At 36.9% G+C, this 18,252-nt stretch overlaps 1 protein-coding gene across 2 annotated transcripts in view; it reads left to right on the forward strand.

Annotated features, from left to right (window-relative positions):
• The window catches only part of SRFBP1 (serum response factor binding protein 1), a 75,832-nt gene that overhangs the window by 27,064 nt on the left and 30,516 nt on the right, over positions 1–18,252 (forward strand). The window contains exon 3 of one of the 2 annotated variants that reach the window (XM_052775648.1): positions 564–636. The exons of the other annotated variant lie outside the window; for it this stretch is intronic. Within the exon in view, the coding sequence (XP_052631608.1) occupies positions 564–636 (73 nt within the window). The remainder of the gene's footprint in view (positions 1–563; positions 637–18,252) is intronic. 2 annotated transcript variants of the gene reach the window in all.

An 18,252-nucleotide genomic window follows, 5' to 3' on the forward strand; every position in this document is an offset into this window, starting at 1 on the left:
ATATACAGGTCATCCTTGATTTTTAATAATTAGTATTAATGTTTAAGTAAATAGTTAAAACATTTTGTAGATTATGTTTTGAAAGGTAACTGGCCCAAAGTAACTTACTACGTGTCTTACTGGAGGAGATGTAAGATATATCTGTTACTGTGTTCAAAGTGTAAATTGAGTGTACTCTTCTCCCACAATTTTAGCAAACTGTGTGAAATAAGAAGCAAGCCCAATGACCTTTTATATTTACATATTACAGATCTTAAAATGTAATTATATTTGAGATATCAGTGTCTCCTATGTATTGTTGGTAGGAATCGTAATTACTATTTTCCAATAAAGTAACATTTGTCTTACTATTCTGGTAAATCCTCAGTGTTTTTTCCTCTGTTCAGAACAGCAGAAGCATTAGATTATGTTCAACTCTTTGCTAAAATGTTCATTTAACAACAAGGGAATGTGTTTATGCTCACTCTTGTGATATTTTTATTTTGCTACTTAGTATTAGCCCGTGGGGAAATAAAGTGAACAAAACCCAGATATTTTTTAATAAAGACAGACTTCATTTGCAGGGGTTCAGAAGACTTGAAATTAAAGAACCAAAAACGAGTTGAGAGGTTAATAGAAGAAATCCATGCCATGAAGGTAATACCATGTTTAGATATTATTATAATATTAGAGGCAATTAATTTTAGTAACAAAAAGCTTTGTTTTCTGGGACTGCATTACTGAAACTTAACTTGAAATATTTCCAGAGTCAGCTTGGTCATTACTGTAACATAGCTGGAAAATTATGAATATTTGCATATTTCCATGTTTGCTGCATCTGTCAAGGTGTTAGTTTGAGTCTTAAACTTGCCAGGCTAAACGTGAATTTGTTTAGAAATGTGTGGTGCTTGAAGTTTTTACTGTAACAGTTAAAGCGCAGAAATTAAAGATCTCAGGCTGCTCAGGAGTATGGAAGGCATTTTGTGTGCCTGACAGTACAGTATCCTTATTGTCGGTTCTTTTAGTTTTAAGTATGATGCTACTTGTATTTTACTTTCAACTTCAAGGTTTTGTAGTAATTTGAAATTTTAGCTGCAAGGGAATGGCAGTGCTTGAGCCAGACTTTTTTTTTATCTTCAGCCTTACTGTCATTTGATACAGTTTTTATATCTGATACGTTATGACATATCAGCAAATGCTTCAGAAATTTTATAACTTCATAATGTTTTGTACTAGTCATATCTCAATTTTAGCTGATGCTGCTTAAAATGGTGTATGTTGAAATGAGGTACAAATTCCAGTCATAAGGTTTGAGCACAAGAGTCCTGTACAGGCCAAGAAAGCTGTTTTCACATAATTGTCTGTTTTGTTTGGTTTTCCTCGATGACTGTAATGATGAAATCACCCTTATTGGGGGGGGGGGGGTTTAACCCTTCTCTCTTTTTTTTTCTTTTTCTTTCCTGATTCTTGCACAAGTCTTAATCTTCAAAAAAGCTGGTAATTGGAAGGGCTTCACTGACCCATTTAGATGTGCTTTGTGTCAGACTGATCGTGTGGAGTCATAGGGGGTTTTAATACAGTACTTAGAAAAGAGTCCTCACAAATCAGTGAAGGGGCAGGACTGTATTAAAGGGAAAAGCACTGGTCAAGCAGCATGCAGCATGACAGTCATATTGAGGCATTCTGCTTTTCTGGCTTGCCATCAGTCTTAAACTTGGTCTTGTGATTGCTTTCTTTTTTTTCTTTTTTGGATGACACGTGTTTGGTGGAGCATGATGAGGATTCTGGAAAGGTCTCTCAATTTGTGGGAGTGTATATATATCGCGTGATCAGGTGTGGTGCAGCACTGAGCTCACAAGCTCATGTTTTACAGGGCTTCTGAGAGGGTTTCACTGCAAGATCCGTTCTTGCACATATCTTCCAGAAGTGTTCGCTTTGTCCACATTGTGCTTTTCCTTCCACGATTGGCTCATGCAGATATCTTAAAGGCTGCCTGCACTCAGGATTGCGTTGGCCAAATACATTCAAGCTGTTTCTTCAGTTGGCATTAATGAGTGTAGGAGTTGTGTTAACTTCAAGAGCGATTGTTAAGGAAGGATAGATTTTTAATCTGGAGAGCTGAAGGCAAATAAATTTTGCTTTGAAATGGTTTATAAAAAGGGAGGAGTCTTCAAAGCGAGCAGCTGACAAAGAGGAAAAGCTCTCCCACTTCTCAGGCAAATAACTAGTAAATACTCTCAGTTATCAGAAATTGTGCTGTAAGTGGTCTTTTTTGTTAAAAAAAAAATGCACTCTTACATTAATAATAAAGGTTGGTCTTCTTGGGGTTTTTTAGTCTTTAAAAATGAACAAATAGACACTTACTAGCTCAACAGTGTATTTGTTTCTTAGACAAAAGAAAAATTCCCGTTTCTTATGAATCACAGCCTAAAAGGCACTGGTTGTTTACATATTTTTTCACCAGTGTTGATTTCTAGACTAAGAGAGCTTTTTAGAGTTGGTGCAGAAATACTCCTCATTGAGCATAGAAGAGTTACAAGGCAGCTTTCACAGAAATCATTGATATTATTTGAGATAGTGGGAGATTTTATATTGGTATACGTTACTCCCAGCAACCTTTTGTCTTAAGTTATTAATCATAGGATTCATAAAGAACTCTTTGCATAACCTGAATGGATATTTTAGAATTTTTAGGAAAGAATGGACAGAATAGAGATGGTTAAAAAGGTAAATTGGTAAGCGGTCTATGAAGTTGCAACTTAAAGCAGGCTTGTATTATCCAGACTATTCTAGCAGTTGCAGTGTGTGGATCCCAAACACTTACCAGAGGAGATGCAAATCCTTTCAAAACTGATTGACTGTCTGTGTGCAGAATATAGGAATTGGTCATTTTCCATGTAACATGCAGGAATAGTCCATAAACTTCTACTCACATGTTTTATGTAAGAAAAAATGTCTGCCTTCTCTCTTATTGAATGTTTAGTCTTGAGCTTTAGCAAGCTGCAAAGAGAAGTTCAGGTGAAGAGACAAAAACCAACAAAAATAATTACACCAGCCAAAGTGGTTTGGAGCCAGAAAGTGTCAGACTAGAGTCTGACACCATGTATATTTTCAGATTAAAAGATTTCTTGAGATGGCTACTTAGAACTTCTAGAACTTCTTCATGGTTGGACAAAGACATGAAGGCTTGTTGTAGGTTGAAGAAAATACATCTTTGAAAGAAAAGGAAAATAGTACAATTTTTTTTCTGAGTTTTTCCCAGTTGCCAAAGACAGCACACCTCTTTCTAAAAATGCATTTTTCTTCCATCAGTCAAGAACAGACCCAGACCACCTTCCCCTACCACATATCCAGAGGAAAAAAAAGCCTTCTGGGGACTGTTGGCATGAACAGGGTCTTTTGTGAAGGACTTTACGTATCATGATGATGTCCAAAGGCATGAGAGGAGGATTCCATTTCACAGGGAATTTGTTTCAAGCTCAGGGAAAAGAGACTAGGATTCTGGGACATTGACACAGTTGTCTGTCTTACTGAAGGTTTTAATGTGATGGCTTAAGTTTCTCTTACTCAGGAAAAAAATCTAAGGGGTTGAAATCCCGATAAGGGAGAATTCCTTGCTTTCTTAAGAATTACATTTCTTCATTCAGCTGCCTGTAAACCCACAAACCTTTTATACTAGTTCATTTACTTGGGGAATCAGTTTCTTGGTCAGCACAGTTTCAACATGGCTGCTGCCACTTCGTGGAACAACTGTTATCTTTCATCCAGACTGTAAAAAAAACAAACAAACAAAATTTAATTGCCTGTTGGTGCATCTGTTGTTAGAGGATGGCTGCCTGCAGCTCAGCAGGACTTGTAAGAGCTGCTGTCCTTCTGAACGAGACAAATGTGAACTTTCAGTTACAAGATCTTAACATCTCTTTCTAGTGTGGATCTTTACTAATTACAATCTGATATTACAGGAAGGACAAAATGCTTGCTATTATTTGATAACTCTTGTCTTATCACTAACTCTTGGGATGCTTTTTTCCTGTCTTCTAGCAGACTCTAAACAGACACTGCTGACATAATTTCACTGTACCTACACTGTTTCCTAGGAGTGGGACATAATTAGATGCTCACTTTTCAGGTTAAATACTGTGTCTGTGTCTCCTTATTTTTTTATATGCTATACATACTCATGCATAGTTCTGCATATATTGAAAACCTAGGAAGTGTTGGTGCTGGGCTGTATTAAGAAACTTTTTGTTACTTGAATTTGCAAATAACATATATTGTTGTGTTATTGTTGGAATGACATTTAATTTTTTATTCTATATGTTTTGATTCTATATGTTTTCATTGTTAGAACTGGAGATTAAAAATAACTTAATTGGCAAATACAATAATGTCTCAAGCACAACAATCAGAAGTAAACATTGTGGGAAATGAGAGCAGTGAAAAATTCCAGCTACGTGGATGCAGGAACTGGGTTAATTGTTTGCAGGAGTTCTCAAAGCTGTTGGAATAGTACACTGTTTTTTGAGTTCCTCAGATTTTGCTTTGCCAAAACTGTATAAAATATTTATTTAATGATTCATGAAAGATGGGAAAAAAGAACAGTATGATCCTTTCTAGTCCTACTATGATACTACTTTTTTGAAATATAAAATTGCGTATACTTGCAGGAATTTTTTTACTTGTTTGTCAGGCTTGATGATACTGTCAAAATGGATTGATAATCCATTGTAGAGTACTTCTTACCATATTTAGGAGGCTATAATATTTTAAAAAGTTTCTGTACACAAAAATAACTGATTGTCTAGTGATTTCTTAGCAGCGTGTAGCTTATCTTGAATTGTTTAAATTTCTTTGCTGAAATTAGGTCTTAATACAACTTCATGTGGTTGCTTTACTGTGTATTTAGGAGTAGTTTTTGCCTTTGTCTTACAGTGAAAACCTTGGTATTATGGAAGGTGTTGCTATAGCAATACCATGTTTGGAGGGTGCCCATTAGTAAGATATGGAAGAAAGACTATTTGCAGTGCTTAAAGGGAAAATCTCTTCCAGTTGTTGGGAATGAGCAGCACTTGGTTACAACCGTTGTTAAATGGCTTGGAAAAGTATGTTCTGTATCCTGAAAATTATCACTGGAGAAACAGATAATGCAATGTTTTTGTTTTAGTGCACTTAAAACACAGTATTTATCACAGAATAATGAGTTTAGTACAAGAGATACAGGAAAAAAATAATGCTTTACTCTAAATTATTTTCTCTAAACTTTATATTTTAGCAAGATATGAACAGAAGTAGAGGTAAGTATGAACTCCAGTATTACTGTTAAGCTTTTGAAAGCCAAATTGTTTTGTAAAGGTAGAGCTTCAGTCTGAAGGATGTTTTCACAGTCTTTGGCCTTGGAACAAAAATAATCTGATTTCATCAAAGTAATAGTGATATGGGTGAGAAAGGGCTTTTGGTTAGGACTAGGTAACTGATGATTTTACAGTAGGTCAGCCTAAGGAGCTTGATAGATCTTTCTCTTAGTATGGTCTTTTTGCATGGAATTTTTGTATCCTGAAATATCAGGCTTTTTCAAAAACCCTTATCATTTTCCTCTAACAGTAGCGGTTTCTTTTTTGGTTAATGATTTCATCTTCTGTAGCCTTGGTCTCAGTTAACATCTCACTGTAGAACTGTTTTCAGTAAGAGTAAGGACTCATGCACTTTTTTGCTGTTTTGCTTTTTCTTTCTCCTAGCATATGTTTCCAACAACAGTCTTGCATATTTCCTTCATAATAGATCACAGACTTTCATATTAATGTTATAGAATATTTAACCTTTAAATGTTTTTGAAAGAGTAATGGGAAGCTCTTAAACTGTAGTATAATCAGCTCAGGAAGGGTCCTTGATACTTCCCAACAAAAGATAGAGGGGGGGGGGGGTGTCCAGCTTTCACAATGGTATGGGCCAGATGCCACTTACAGACCATTTCAGGGAAGGAAGAAGGGATAGTACTTAAAGTCATTCAGCCCTCTTTCAATGGAGCAGTGCAGATCCTTGCTTTGGCAAGTGTCTGACTAGTTATCCATGCATGATGCATTTCCCTGCGGTAACGCAGGCAACTTGATGCTTTGAGTGGTGGGTAGGTCCATGTGTGCATTAGTCAGGCGTACATATGCAAGAAGTCAGGCACTTTTAGGAAACACTGAATTTTACTGCTTGTGTTCTCAACAGCATGTTCTACTTTGTCAGTGGCACTACACAGCTTTTCTAGGTAATGTATGCCCTAGCAAGACAGGTTATTTTTGTTGTACAAACTCTGAATATTCATTTAACAGACAGCTCTGATTTTGTCAGGACTGAAGTAGAAAGCTCTTCCAAGTAGGAAACACAATGTAAAGAGCATCTAACGTAACACAGAAGAAGCCAGCATGGATAAACAGTGTGTTCCTGAGCCCAACACAAAAAGGAAGTCCACCAAAGGTGGAAACAAAAACAGACTACCTGGGAGGAATGTAGACACGCTGCCTGAACACACACAGATAGTGTTAGAAAATAGAAAACTCAGATGGATTTCCAACTACTGAGTAAGTACACTGGGAGCAAAAGTAAAGCTAAAGGAAAACAAGGGTCCATAGCTCAGTGAGAGAACATAGAGAAGGGTGACATATTGAGCCGTTTTTTTTCTTCTTGGTTTTTAGTGGTTAGTTCTGCCCTTTGGCTTCTCAGTTTCCAGACCCTATGAGCAGAGTCTGTGGGAGTGAAGCATTACCTACAGCAGAAAATGATGCCATTAAGGAATGCATAATTCAGTTGGACAGGTACAAGTGCATGGGACCAGATACCTTGTACTTGGGGTGCAGAAAGATCTGACTGATGTCAAGATGAGGCTGCTTTCATTGTTTTTGAAAGGTCACAATAATTGAAAAAGGTTACTGATGTTTGGAAGAAGGTAAACATCATGCTTAACTTCAAGAAGGAGGATCTGAGGAAATAAAGGATGGTCAGTCTCAACTTAATATCTGGGGAGGTTATGAAGCAAGTCTTTCTGGAAGCTAATTCCAGGAGCAGGAAGGACAGGAAGATGACTGGGAATAGCCAGAGTGGATTTACCAAGGGTGAATTGTGCCTGACTGACCTGATTAATTTCTGTGTCGACATGGCAAGAAGGAAGGCCTGTCAGGTTCAAAGGGTTATAATTAGTGGTAGAACATCCAACTGGTTGCTGGTTACAAGTGATGTCCTTTAGCCGTCTGTACTAGTACCAGTACTGTTTAGTGTGTTAGTAATGCCATAAATGATGATATGAGGTGCATTCTCTGCAGGTTTATGGATGATACCAAATTGGGGGATACGGATGATATGCTTGCAGGCAGGGCTGCTGTTCAGAGGGATTTGTATAGGGTAGAAAAATGAGCTGAGAGGAACCACATGTAGTTCAAGAAAAGCAAATGCATAGTCTTGTATCTGGGATGGAATAGTTCCATGCAACAGTCTAGGCTGGGGACCAGTTGGCTAGAAAGCAGCTTTGTGGAAAAAGGCCTGGGTGTCCTGGTGGACAAGAAGTTGAACATAAGACAAAAAAAGTGCCACTGTGGAAAGGAACACCAACTGCGTTGTAGGCTGCATTAGTGTAGCTGGCGGGGGTCCTTCCCCTCTGTTTGGTTGTGGTGGGACTGAAGCTGGAGTGCTGTGTCCAGTTCTGGGCTGCCAGTACAGGAAAGATATGGATTCCTGGAGCAAGTCTACCAGATGGCCACCAAGCTGGTTAGGGGCTGGAGGGTATCATGTACAAGGTAAGAGAACTGTGTTTGTTCACGATTAATGAAAAAAGGCTAAGGGCAAACCTTATTACTGTCTGTAGCTACTTAGGATGGCCTAGGAAGATGGAGTCATTCTTTCTTCAGAGACCTCCAGTGGAAGAATGGTGGGCATAAGTTGCATCCTAGAGACTTCTGACTTGCTTGTGTGGGGAGGAAGGGGGCAATTCACCACTGGGATGATAAAATGCTGAAACAGGTAGCAAAGAGAGGGCATGGGTGTTCAGTCCTTAGAGATGTTCAAAACTCAAGGGTCCTGAACAGCCTTCTCTGTCTAGAGCTGCTTTGGCCAGAAGGTTGAACTAGATCTGGAGGTCTCTTCCAGCCTATGTAAGTCTCTGTTTACACAATCATAAGCAGGAGGGATTTTAAAGTTAGGAACAGTAAAACTGTAGATGTACAATAAAATATTTTAGCTCTAGTTAGGGGTGAAAACTGTCTCATTCAGTCAGTTTTTATTTTTGGTCTTTAAGAAATAGCTTTGGGAGTAAGTCAAAAGAGTTCCATGCTTAGGTTTTGATATACATGAATAACTGTGCTATACTGTATATTTACCTTCCAAAGAGTGTGTGTAGGAGCATCATAAACAGTATTGAGTATAGGCAGCTAGATCAGGTGCTTAAGAATATGCTGTGTGGAGTAGTACTGTACCTCTACTTGTCTGGACAGTGGACTTTAATACTGCTTTAATTGATAAACTTACAGATAGTCTATTCTGTTCTGTGCTAGTTCGTATTATTGAACTGGTACTATCCATAAATAGACCTGTTTTCAGAGAAGATGTAAACAAGTGGTCCTTAGTACATTTTTCCATGCAAAAATGGCAAAGATATTTGTATGACAATCAGTGTCTCATGACTGGAAGTGGGGAAGAAAGCATCTTGCATTTCTGTATTTAATCGGTTGTGGCATAGTGTTTTATCATCCTTCCCATATGAATATTAAAGCACCTTGGGTATTGGATTAGAAGGGAAAAAGGGTTGGTTGCTGTAACGTCAAGGTCAGGGTTTTGTGTCTTTCACTTTTACGATACGCTCTCTCTCCAGCTCATCTATCAAGACCATGATAGGTGGTTGAACATGCTCACTGGTACCTTCTACTTATTTCTAATCATGAAGTTCCATGGAATTCCTCTTCTGTGATACCCTTGTAGGAGATAATTCCTCAGTAATTCATGAGCATTTTGTTTCAGAAGTATTGTGACTTTTTGATATTTAACAAATTCTTACTTTAAAAACTTCTTTCCTTCTGATTCTGAAATTAAAAACATTACAATAACATTGAAATAATGAGCAAAGAGAATGTTACGCTTCCAGAGAGAAGTAAGAGTCTGAACAAATACAAATTATTCCTGGAGCAAATGCTGGTGTCTGTAATTGCTCTCCAGTCAAGACAGTAAGGATTTTGCTTCCAAATGGAATTTACTTCATGGCAATATGTACATGAGCTTATCCTTAGAAGCAAATGATGGCAACTTCTTTTTATCAAAACACAAATGTTTTGGTCTTCGTAGCTGAAGTGGAATAAAAGTGTACAGAAGTGATGAGCTGAATGACTGTCTGGTGGGATGCCTTTCTCAGCGTTTATGAGGTTTGAGGCTTGGCTCTTGATATTCTTGATTAATAACAATGAGGGAAGAATGCCTTGTCAGGAGACTGCATAACCTCAGTATACCCTCTTCCCTTGAATATTCTTACCTACCACCTTTTTCTAACATGATTCTTAAAATGGTAAAAAGGCATGTTGGTATACTCATTGACTGAGTTCTGTTCTGTTCTTAATCTTCATAGTATTTCATATTATTTTCACTGATACATTGCTTCCATTCATGTTTATGCTAAAAAAAGAAACCCCATATTTAATTGTTTTCTGAAGTCAGTCTCCTGTTTGCCTCTCTTGTGGGGTCAAAATAGCTTAACTGAGCAAGCTTAACAATCTCAGCGTGAGAAAGCTGTAGGATATGATACGTTTTTTTCTAGATAGTGAGCATGAAAGAATACTTAGAATTGTAAGGAAAACTGAGGGGAAAATATAGGAGGGAAGCCTTGTACTGTACAATTTTAATTTAGAATGAGAAAACAACTGACAGCCATTCCTACTGTTTGATTTCATAGAATCATAGAATCATTTCGGTTGGAAAAGACCTTCAAGATCATCGAGTCCAACCATCAGCCATGCCCCCTAAAACATGCTCTGAAGTACCCTGTCCACTCGCTTTTTTAATATCTCCAGGGATGGTGACTCAACCACTTCCCTGGGCAGCCCATTCCAATGTTTGACAACCCTCTCAGTAAAAAACTTTTTCCTAATATCTAACCTAAATCTCCCTTGCCGCAACTTGAGGCCATTTCCTCTTGTCCTATCTCCAGACACCTGACAGAAGAGACCAACACCCACCTCACTACAACCCCCTTTCAGGTAGTTGTAGAGAGCGATAAGGTCTCCCCTCAGCCTCCTCTTTTCTAGACTGAACAGCCCCAGTTCCCTCAGCCGCTCCTCATAAGACTTGTGCTCCAGGCCCCTCACCAACTTCATTGCCCTATCTATTATGATAACAGAAGTAATGATTTTTTTTTTTTTCCCCACACCAAATACTGCTTTGGATTGCCTAAAAAAAGATGGACTGCATTTCTTAAATATAAAAGTCAGTAAAAATATCACCAGCTTCATTTTCAAGACTTCATCCTTGACAAGATACTTAAGTAGAAGCAGTAACCATGTGCTTTTTTTCTTATGCACTAGATTCTTAGTTACAAAGTGAAAACAGATCACAAAGGCAGCTTTTTGTTGGATTTGAGACAACTTAAGGAAAATATTAAAGTAGGTTCTAAGTAAAGGTTGTCAACTTTCTTAAAAATATGGCTTGCAGATGAAGCTTTTTCCTCAAGTCTTGCGTAAGAATTTTACTATCTTATTTTTTTGTAAGGATGCAAAATAAGCTATTTTCACTTTTTAAAAAATATGGCTTGCAGATGAGACTCCATCTCCTTTCTGAATTCTGCATAAGTATTTTTATTGTTTATTTTAATAAAGAGGCAACCTTTGCAGTAGTACAAAAAAACAAATTAATGCAACCCATATGCCTTAATTTATTTGAAAATTGAGCAGTGACAGCAAACCAAAATACTTACTATTGTTGTTATTAAAAATGACAGAAGTGTCAGTATGTTGCTGCACTCATTTTGAAGATATTTATGCATATTCCAAATAGATACTTTTTTTGTTGTTGACTTCTTTCAGTATCCCAACATGTATTTCACTTTAGTACACCAACTTGGGCCTCTTCATTAGCCTTCTCTGTAATTCATCTGAACTTGAGATAGAAAAGAATGTTTCTGTAAGTGCTGCATACCTTTTCTTTACATTTTGGCCATCGCATGCTGAGCTGTACTAATAGTCACCAAATAAGATGGTCCTTGTGACATCTCTGAGGCAGTTCTAGTTAATTTCTTGCTGTATACTAGCTGGTCTTTGTACTTAATTTATTCTGGAGAAGCTAAAAATAATTATCTCCAGTAAATAGTGAATCTACTTAGTATTGCGGATCAATATTAAACTGTCTCAACATCTTTAATCAACTGTTCTTTTGGGGACTCTTTTTCTGAAGGAATTTCCCACAGAAATTAGGTCTTTTGTTCTTCACAGTTATAAAAGAAATTATTCTTGAATATTGTAGTAAAGGCTTTATTCTTATTTCTTCTAATTGGAGGGATTGTGGGGAACAGAAAAAAAGAAATTGGATACCTACTATAAATATCTTTTATAGTCACTTGGAAACTAATTCAGGTGACTGCAGCTGCTATGGCTCCTATTCTAATTGATGCTTTTGTGTGTAAAATCTTACTTCCCCCATGGTTGCCTCCTGCTTATGAAAATACATAAAGTCTGTTCTGGGAATGTAACACTAATGTAAATATTACTTCAGTGCTGGACAGACTCATTGGCACTTTTATTAAAGAGTGGATTTAGTGAACACATGGATGAATATATGATGCAGAATAATTGTACCTTTAGGAGATTAAAGTCATGAAAGTCATGCCTTGCAAATCAGTGGGAGTTCTTTGAAGGAATAAATACATACAGTGGATGTTGCTGATTGAGTCTGTATATTATTTCACATTTCCAAAAAGCCGTTGTCCAGCTTTCACCAAAGCCTCTGGTGGTTTTTTGTGGTTTGTTTTTTTTGTTTGTCTGGTGGGTTGGTTTTGTTTTTTCTTTAAAAAGCTGTTCATGGATATGAGTTTTCTTCTTTTAGTCGCAAAACTAAACATAATAAGTGGAAGAGGGGAATAGATGGTTAGCTTTCATAGTGTTGGAAAGCTAACAGTGGAGTTCTGTGGAGATAGTGCTGGAAATGATTCAGGAAAACAGAATGAATGACAGAGCTTGATGATCCAAATTTCAGGATAGTGAGGATACTAACACTAAGACACTGCAGAATAATATTACAAAACAGACTAACTGGGCAATAAAATTACTAAAGAAATTCAACAGTGATGAGTGCAAAGTAATGCATGTGGTGGTGGTGAGAATTACATTTCCAATGGTTCATTTTCACTGGATTGAAATTGGCTATTACCAGTGAGGAGGTGGATATTGGAGTTACCATAGATACCTGTGTGAAAATGCTGTATTGTGATTTGGTGTCTTCAGACAGAAGACAGTCTGTTCCTAATTAAATCAATTGTTTTACTGTATACTGCATAAGTCTTCTTAGTGTATTAAAAAAAAAAAAAAGAGAGAAAAAGAAAACTAGTATGACTATAAAGAAAACTGTCAAGGATGATCAGAGATATGGCATAGCATCTACAGGAGGTGTAAGAAAATTGGAATAGGATTCCCCAGGATACAAGGTGAACTACTGATGTTGGAGGTTTACACATTTCATGTATTTGTCCTGGATAGTTCTTCTGCACTTTGTATACCAACATTTTGCTCAGGAGCTTTTAGCAGCCAATTTGGAAATCTGTAGGTACTGAAAAAAATCACATTTTTCATGTTTTGTTGCCAGATCTCTTTCCACCTTTACCCCTCACCTTGTGCAAATGAGATAGCAGGTTTGTCTTGCTCAAGTTTCAGGACCTCTAGGAAAATGGACAAAAAGTAATTTATTTTCTTCTGCATGGCGCTTTAAAAGACCAGAGGAGGAATACTTTTCCTGCAGATAGTGCATACTGGGAAGAAGAATGGAAAAAGGAGATTCATTCTTTCTCCATTGTGTCTAATCTTTGACCTCTTTTTCTTTTATGACCTCTGGAAGCAGACAAAGGGGCTGTGTGTACAGCTCTGTGTATTCACACTCTTCTACCTCTTTCTCCATCTCTCCAGGTTCTTCTGTCTTCATTATTCATTTCTGTTTCCATGTCTATTTCAAACCAGAATCTAGTGGGTGGAGATTATTAGCTGCATTGGACCCATTTGTCAGTTACTGTCTTCACTGGGAACGTTGAGAGAATATAGCACATCCTTTTTCTGGATGCTTTGGTGGCAGTCTTGCTGGCTCAAGCTCCTGCTTGGAGAAAAGAGGCTAAACTGAGAAAGAGGCAGCTTTCTGCTAGTTGTGCATAGCGTCCCCTTCTGGCAGGTAACGCTGTTTTTCTTCTAATTTTTACAAAAACAGTTCATCTGGCAACCAGCAGTACTGGCAACAGTTGTGAATACCGGGGATAGTAATTCAAAACCGAAGATAGTTCCAGCCAACACAGGACTGCTTGGAAATATGTTAACCCTGAAATTGTATGTGGTTGTTATTTTAATATTAGAAAAGCAGCGTGCAACAAATTGCCAGTACAGAGTGAAATTACAGATTGTACCAGTGCGAGTGAATACTGACAACTCAGAACTAAAAGATGTTTGAAGAGAATTCTAATAATGATAATTTTGGCATCATTATGCTTGCTGTACTGAATAATCCAGTGAGCTTGTTTTTTCCTTTTTTTGTAACTTTTCTTTGAATGCTTGTAATTGTAGTTTACTTTCATAATACCTTCTACTTCTGAAATTGTCACAAGATTACAGGCTTGCTAACTTATTTGTATCCTGTGGTGAAAACAGTGACTTGCTCCCTGAATGTGGCTACTGAATCAGATGGGAACCTCCGAAATTAAACAATTCATTTAATATAATTGACTAAGTAAAATGCCAAGTTCACAGTGTTCATCTCAGTAGGCTGATGTAATTGCTGGCGTTTGACTTGCATACTTCTTGAAATATTAAATTAGTTTATAAACGTGGCAGAAAAGAGCAGCCTATACTTGCCAAATAAAGTTTGGGTATTTTACAACAGCTTAAACAAACTAGCCATGTTAACTCTTCTTCTGGGGAGTTGTTTTTTCGTTTTGTTTTGTTATTAAACTACATGAGTAAGTAGTGTTTGCTTCAGCTGCGTGCTCTGCTTTTAAGAAAGCTTGTACAGCATAGCAGAATAAGGATATTTAGCCAGAGAAAGATAACCATTTGGACAAAATTATATTTATAGGAATAATGTATAGTTTTATTTGATGGGTCTTTTAATAACTTTGATTTTCCAGAGAACAATAAAGTCAGAAAACTGTAAGATTTTGTAGTGTGAAACTTAGTAGATGAAAACTCACAGGTTGACATTGAATTTCACTTGGATCTAAAATGAGACAGCAATACTGTAGACATTTAGTAATGTTTAAAATTGGTGCCAGCAAAAACCTGACACCAGTGTAGTTTACAAAAAGAACAATTGCGAGACAAGTTCTACTTGAAATACGTTCTTGTATTCCCAATGAATAACTGTAATTTTGGAGTGCTCTTTTTTTAACAGGTTAGTAATAGTTAATTCCCAAAGCAAATGCCACATATTCATCTAAAGTGAGATGGTTGTACAGCTTCCAATTTTTTTGGAAGTTCTATTCTGATAATTTCCTCTAGTGACTTCTTTGGTTTTGTTAATTTAAAATGAGAATTAAGTTTTCCAATTTTTTCGTAATCTGTTCTGTAGTATTCCTGCCCAAGTTGTTATTAATCCAACAAGGCTGAAAATTAATGATTTCAAGGAAGATTATTTTTTATTTTGAGAAGTCATATATTAAAATAAAAGGCAAGTTAAAACAACATTAAATTCTGTAAAGCTTTTGAAAATGTAAGGCAATCGATGAAACGTGCAAAGTCATTAAAAAATACATGACATTTTCTGTAGTGTATGCTTCAGGAAAATTAGCAACTGTAGAACCCTTTCTTTTTATGCTTTCCTTCCTCTTTGTAATACAGAATCTAGATATTTGATAAGTGAAAAATACTGTAATTACTGTAGGACATAATAATAATCTTAAACCCTAATGATACAGGGGAATGTATTTAAATTATAATTCACCTAATTTGTCTGCAATTAGAGAGAAAATGTCTTCATTTCTACTGGATAAAACCTCTGGTTTCAGTATGTGATGATATAGAATCAAGTCATCCAGTCAGGTTGCCGGGAAAAGCATTGTTGGCTAGACTGGTGGAACAAAAAAAGATCTATGGAATTCTTCTTTGTTGTGGTTTTGCTTTCCTGTAGTTGTCTGTTCTTTATGACACAGGTATTTACAGTAAAACTTGACTTCTACGGAAAGTTAAAGCTGTATACCTAGACTTTGAAGTTTTATCAGACTTACTACATTACCTGTAAGCTTAGCAAAAGCTTAACTTCTTGAAGTATTTATTAAAAGAAGATGGCATTCCTGAAAATGTGCAAACTTATGAAATAATATTTATTCAAACAATATTACTAAATATTTGTAAGACTGGTAGTATGAAAACAGTTCAATAGCAAGAAGTTCCCACAACATGCAGAGCATTGCTAACTGGAAAGACGTTCCTACCCCCATTGTAATGTGAAATGTCATTTTCACTTAGTAAAAAAAATACATTAGTAATACGCTTTCTTATTTGTCTTGTTTATATTAATTTTGAGTGCACATATGCCTCAACACACAGCCTTTACTTTGTCAGTATATTACATTGTCAGTATATTACATTATATGAGATGAAAAGGTTTGGGAATCCATCTTCCCAAACAGATTCAGCCTACAGTGGTTAATTATTATCTTTTATGGTCTTTGTTAGCACCCAGTAGAGTTATAAGCTTTACGTGTTTGCACCACTTAGATTTTGTGTCCATCTGTGATTTAAAAAGCAAGTGTTTATGCTGTTGAGGTGCCAGTGAGTCACCAGAGAAACCATGACAGTAGCTCCCAAATAGACTCCCTCACTTTCTCTATCTGAAAAGTGCAGGGAGTGGTGTAAATATGCACAAACATTGAAAATCCTGAGTGTCACCTTGCCAGGAAGAACAGTGAGTCAACCTGAGCAAGGCAGAGAGATCTTTAACCTTAGTGTAAGTAGATTAAGCATATCTTGTCTTTCATTTCTTTACCTAAGCATTTTATAAATGTTTTGTTTCGAGAATGACAATTAAATGCTTTAAATTGCATTTTATTTAAATCTAGCATGAACTGAGTGTAGCTTGAGAGGCATAGCAAGGCCCTTCTCTGTGTAGTATGGAAGGATTCTGTAAACTGGGGGAGATGAAGTGCTGAAGTTTCCCAGCACATCCTCTGCCTTGAGCCCCAAGTGTGATACTACACCCAAGAATGAATCCCCATTTCAGCTGCATGGGCCAGTGGGTGAGCTGACACTTCCAGGATTGGTGAGTGCAGGTTTTTTCCAAATGACTGTTTAAAAAAAAAAAAAAAAAGTTATGAAAGCTTTTACGTGGAGATACCTCGATACTTACTTGACTCATGAAGGGCAATAATATTCTGAGCAAGTGACCTGGCAGTCTGTATAACTTCTTAACTTTCTGGGCATCAGTCAAATTCAGACCTGTGACAGGGATGGCCCTAACATCCTAGACTCCCTGTCAATCAATCTACCTCTAATGAGACTGGGTTTGGCCCCCAGTAGATTCTCACCGGTGGATTGAAAACCTCAGTCCTCCTCAGCAGTAATTTGAAACTCTTGGTAACTGTGGCATAATGCTTTCACATCCACGGATGTGAAGTGTTATGTAAAGTGTCTGTTTGCAGTCTGCTGCAACAGGAGGTAATGGCAGGTCTTTTTGGAATTGAAATGCTGAAATGCTGGATTGAATTCCTGATGAAAAAAATCTGGCTTTTACTTGTCACACTTTCAGATTGTGCTGTATTTTTAGTAGAAATATAGAGGTGCGAAGACCAGAGATTTCTAGGGGCTGCCAGCAACAGAATTTTTAGTATCAATGTAGTGCTACTATATCCATTTAAACTAATGTATCAGCTTATATTTTTGTTAATTAGGAATGAAACATTTTAATGATTATCCAATCTGTTTCTTAGCACCAAGTAAAATAAATGGTGCGGTTGCATCATTTGGGCATTCTCATGCTGTCATTCAGCCAGAGGAGATAAATGTGGATTTCGGATTACTTGTCACAGTCAACAAAGAAGGAAATCATTAAAACAAAAGTTTGAGTCTTTAGGTGTCAAAAGGTTTCAGAAGGTACAGTCACAAACAAATAGCAAATACAGTGCTCTGAGTTTACCTAACATCAGGTTACCATTAGGGAAATTTGAGACAAATCAGTAGACCTCTCTGGAAGGATTTTATGTAATTTAAAGGTAATGGACAAAGATGAGAGTGACCTGGATTGCCTAGATTCCATTGAGGAAAAAAAGTAAAGCCAAATGGAAGATTAAATTTCCAGGAGTAAGGAAGGCTACAGGCTCTTTGTCTAGAATGAGAGTTCTCTTCTTCTGTATGATATTACCAAGACAGATACTGCATTCCATTTTATTCCTATTTTCAAAGTTGTAGTTTAAAAAATGAGAGCAAATGCAGAAAAAGCTTACGGAGGTTATATATGGACAAATTTTCATTCTGTGGTAGGTGAAGTTCAGGACATTTAATTACTCAGAAGGGGGCTTGAGAGGTGACTTGGTAATAGTTTGTAAGTACTGGCAGGAAGGCACCCAGCTACTCGAAAGTGCTTAATTTTGTCTGTTGGTAAAATTACATAGTGATTTTATAATAAAGCAGATATCTCAGTGTAGCACCGATCTGTTTAATGAACTTACTAATAAGCTTAAGCCACACTTAACTAGACAATATCAGATTTTTACTTACCTGTTTAAATTGTCTGTCCTACTGTTCTGTTTATTAATTTTATCCAAATTCCCCTCCTGGCAATACTATTCATCTTGGTTTCACATCTGGTAAAATAGGGGCTTGGGGGGATATGGCTTGGGGGTGGATTTATTTTATTTTTTTACATAGGCAGAGTGCCATTTAGTTTGTTATGGTAGTCCGCTAGTGAGACTTACATCTGTAGAAATTCGTGTGTGTATATATATATTTGGCTCACAGTTAACTGACAAAGGATTTGTATTTGTAAACTGTCAGGGGAAACAAGTGTGACTTTTTCTTCATAATCACTTTGGTATAACCAATTAGAGTACTGCATTTCTTGAAAACAGGCCTTCACAGC

This window comes from Harpia harpyja, chromosome Z, assembly GCF_026419915.1.
Source record: "Harpia harpyja isolate bHarHar1 chromosome Z, bHarHar1 primary haplotype, whole genome shotgun sequence".
Classification (NCBI taxonomy): Eukaryota; Metazoa; Chordata; class Aves; order Accipitriformes; family Accipitridae; genus Harpia; species Harpia harpyja.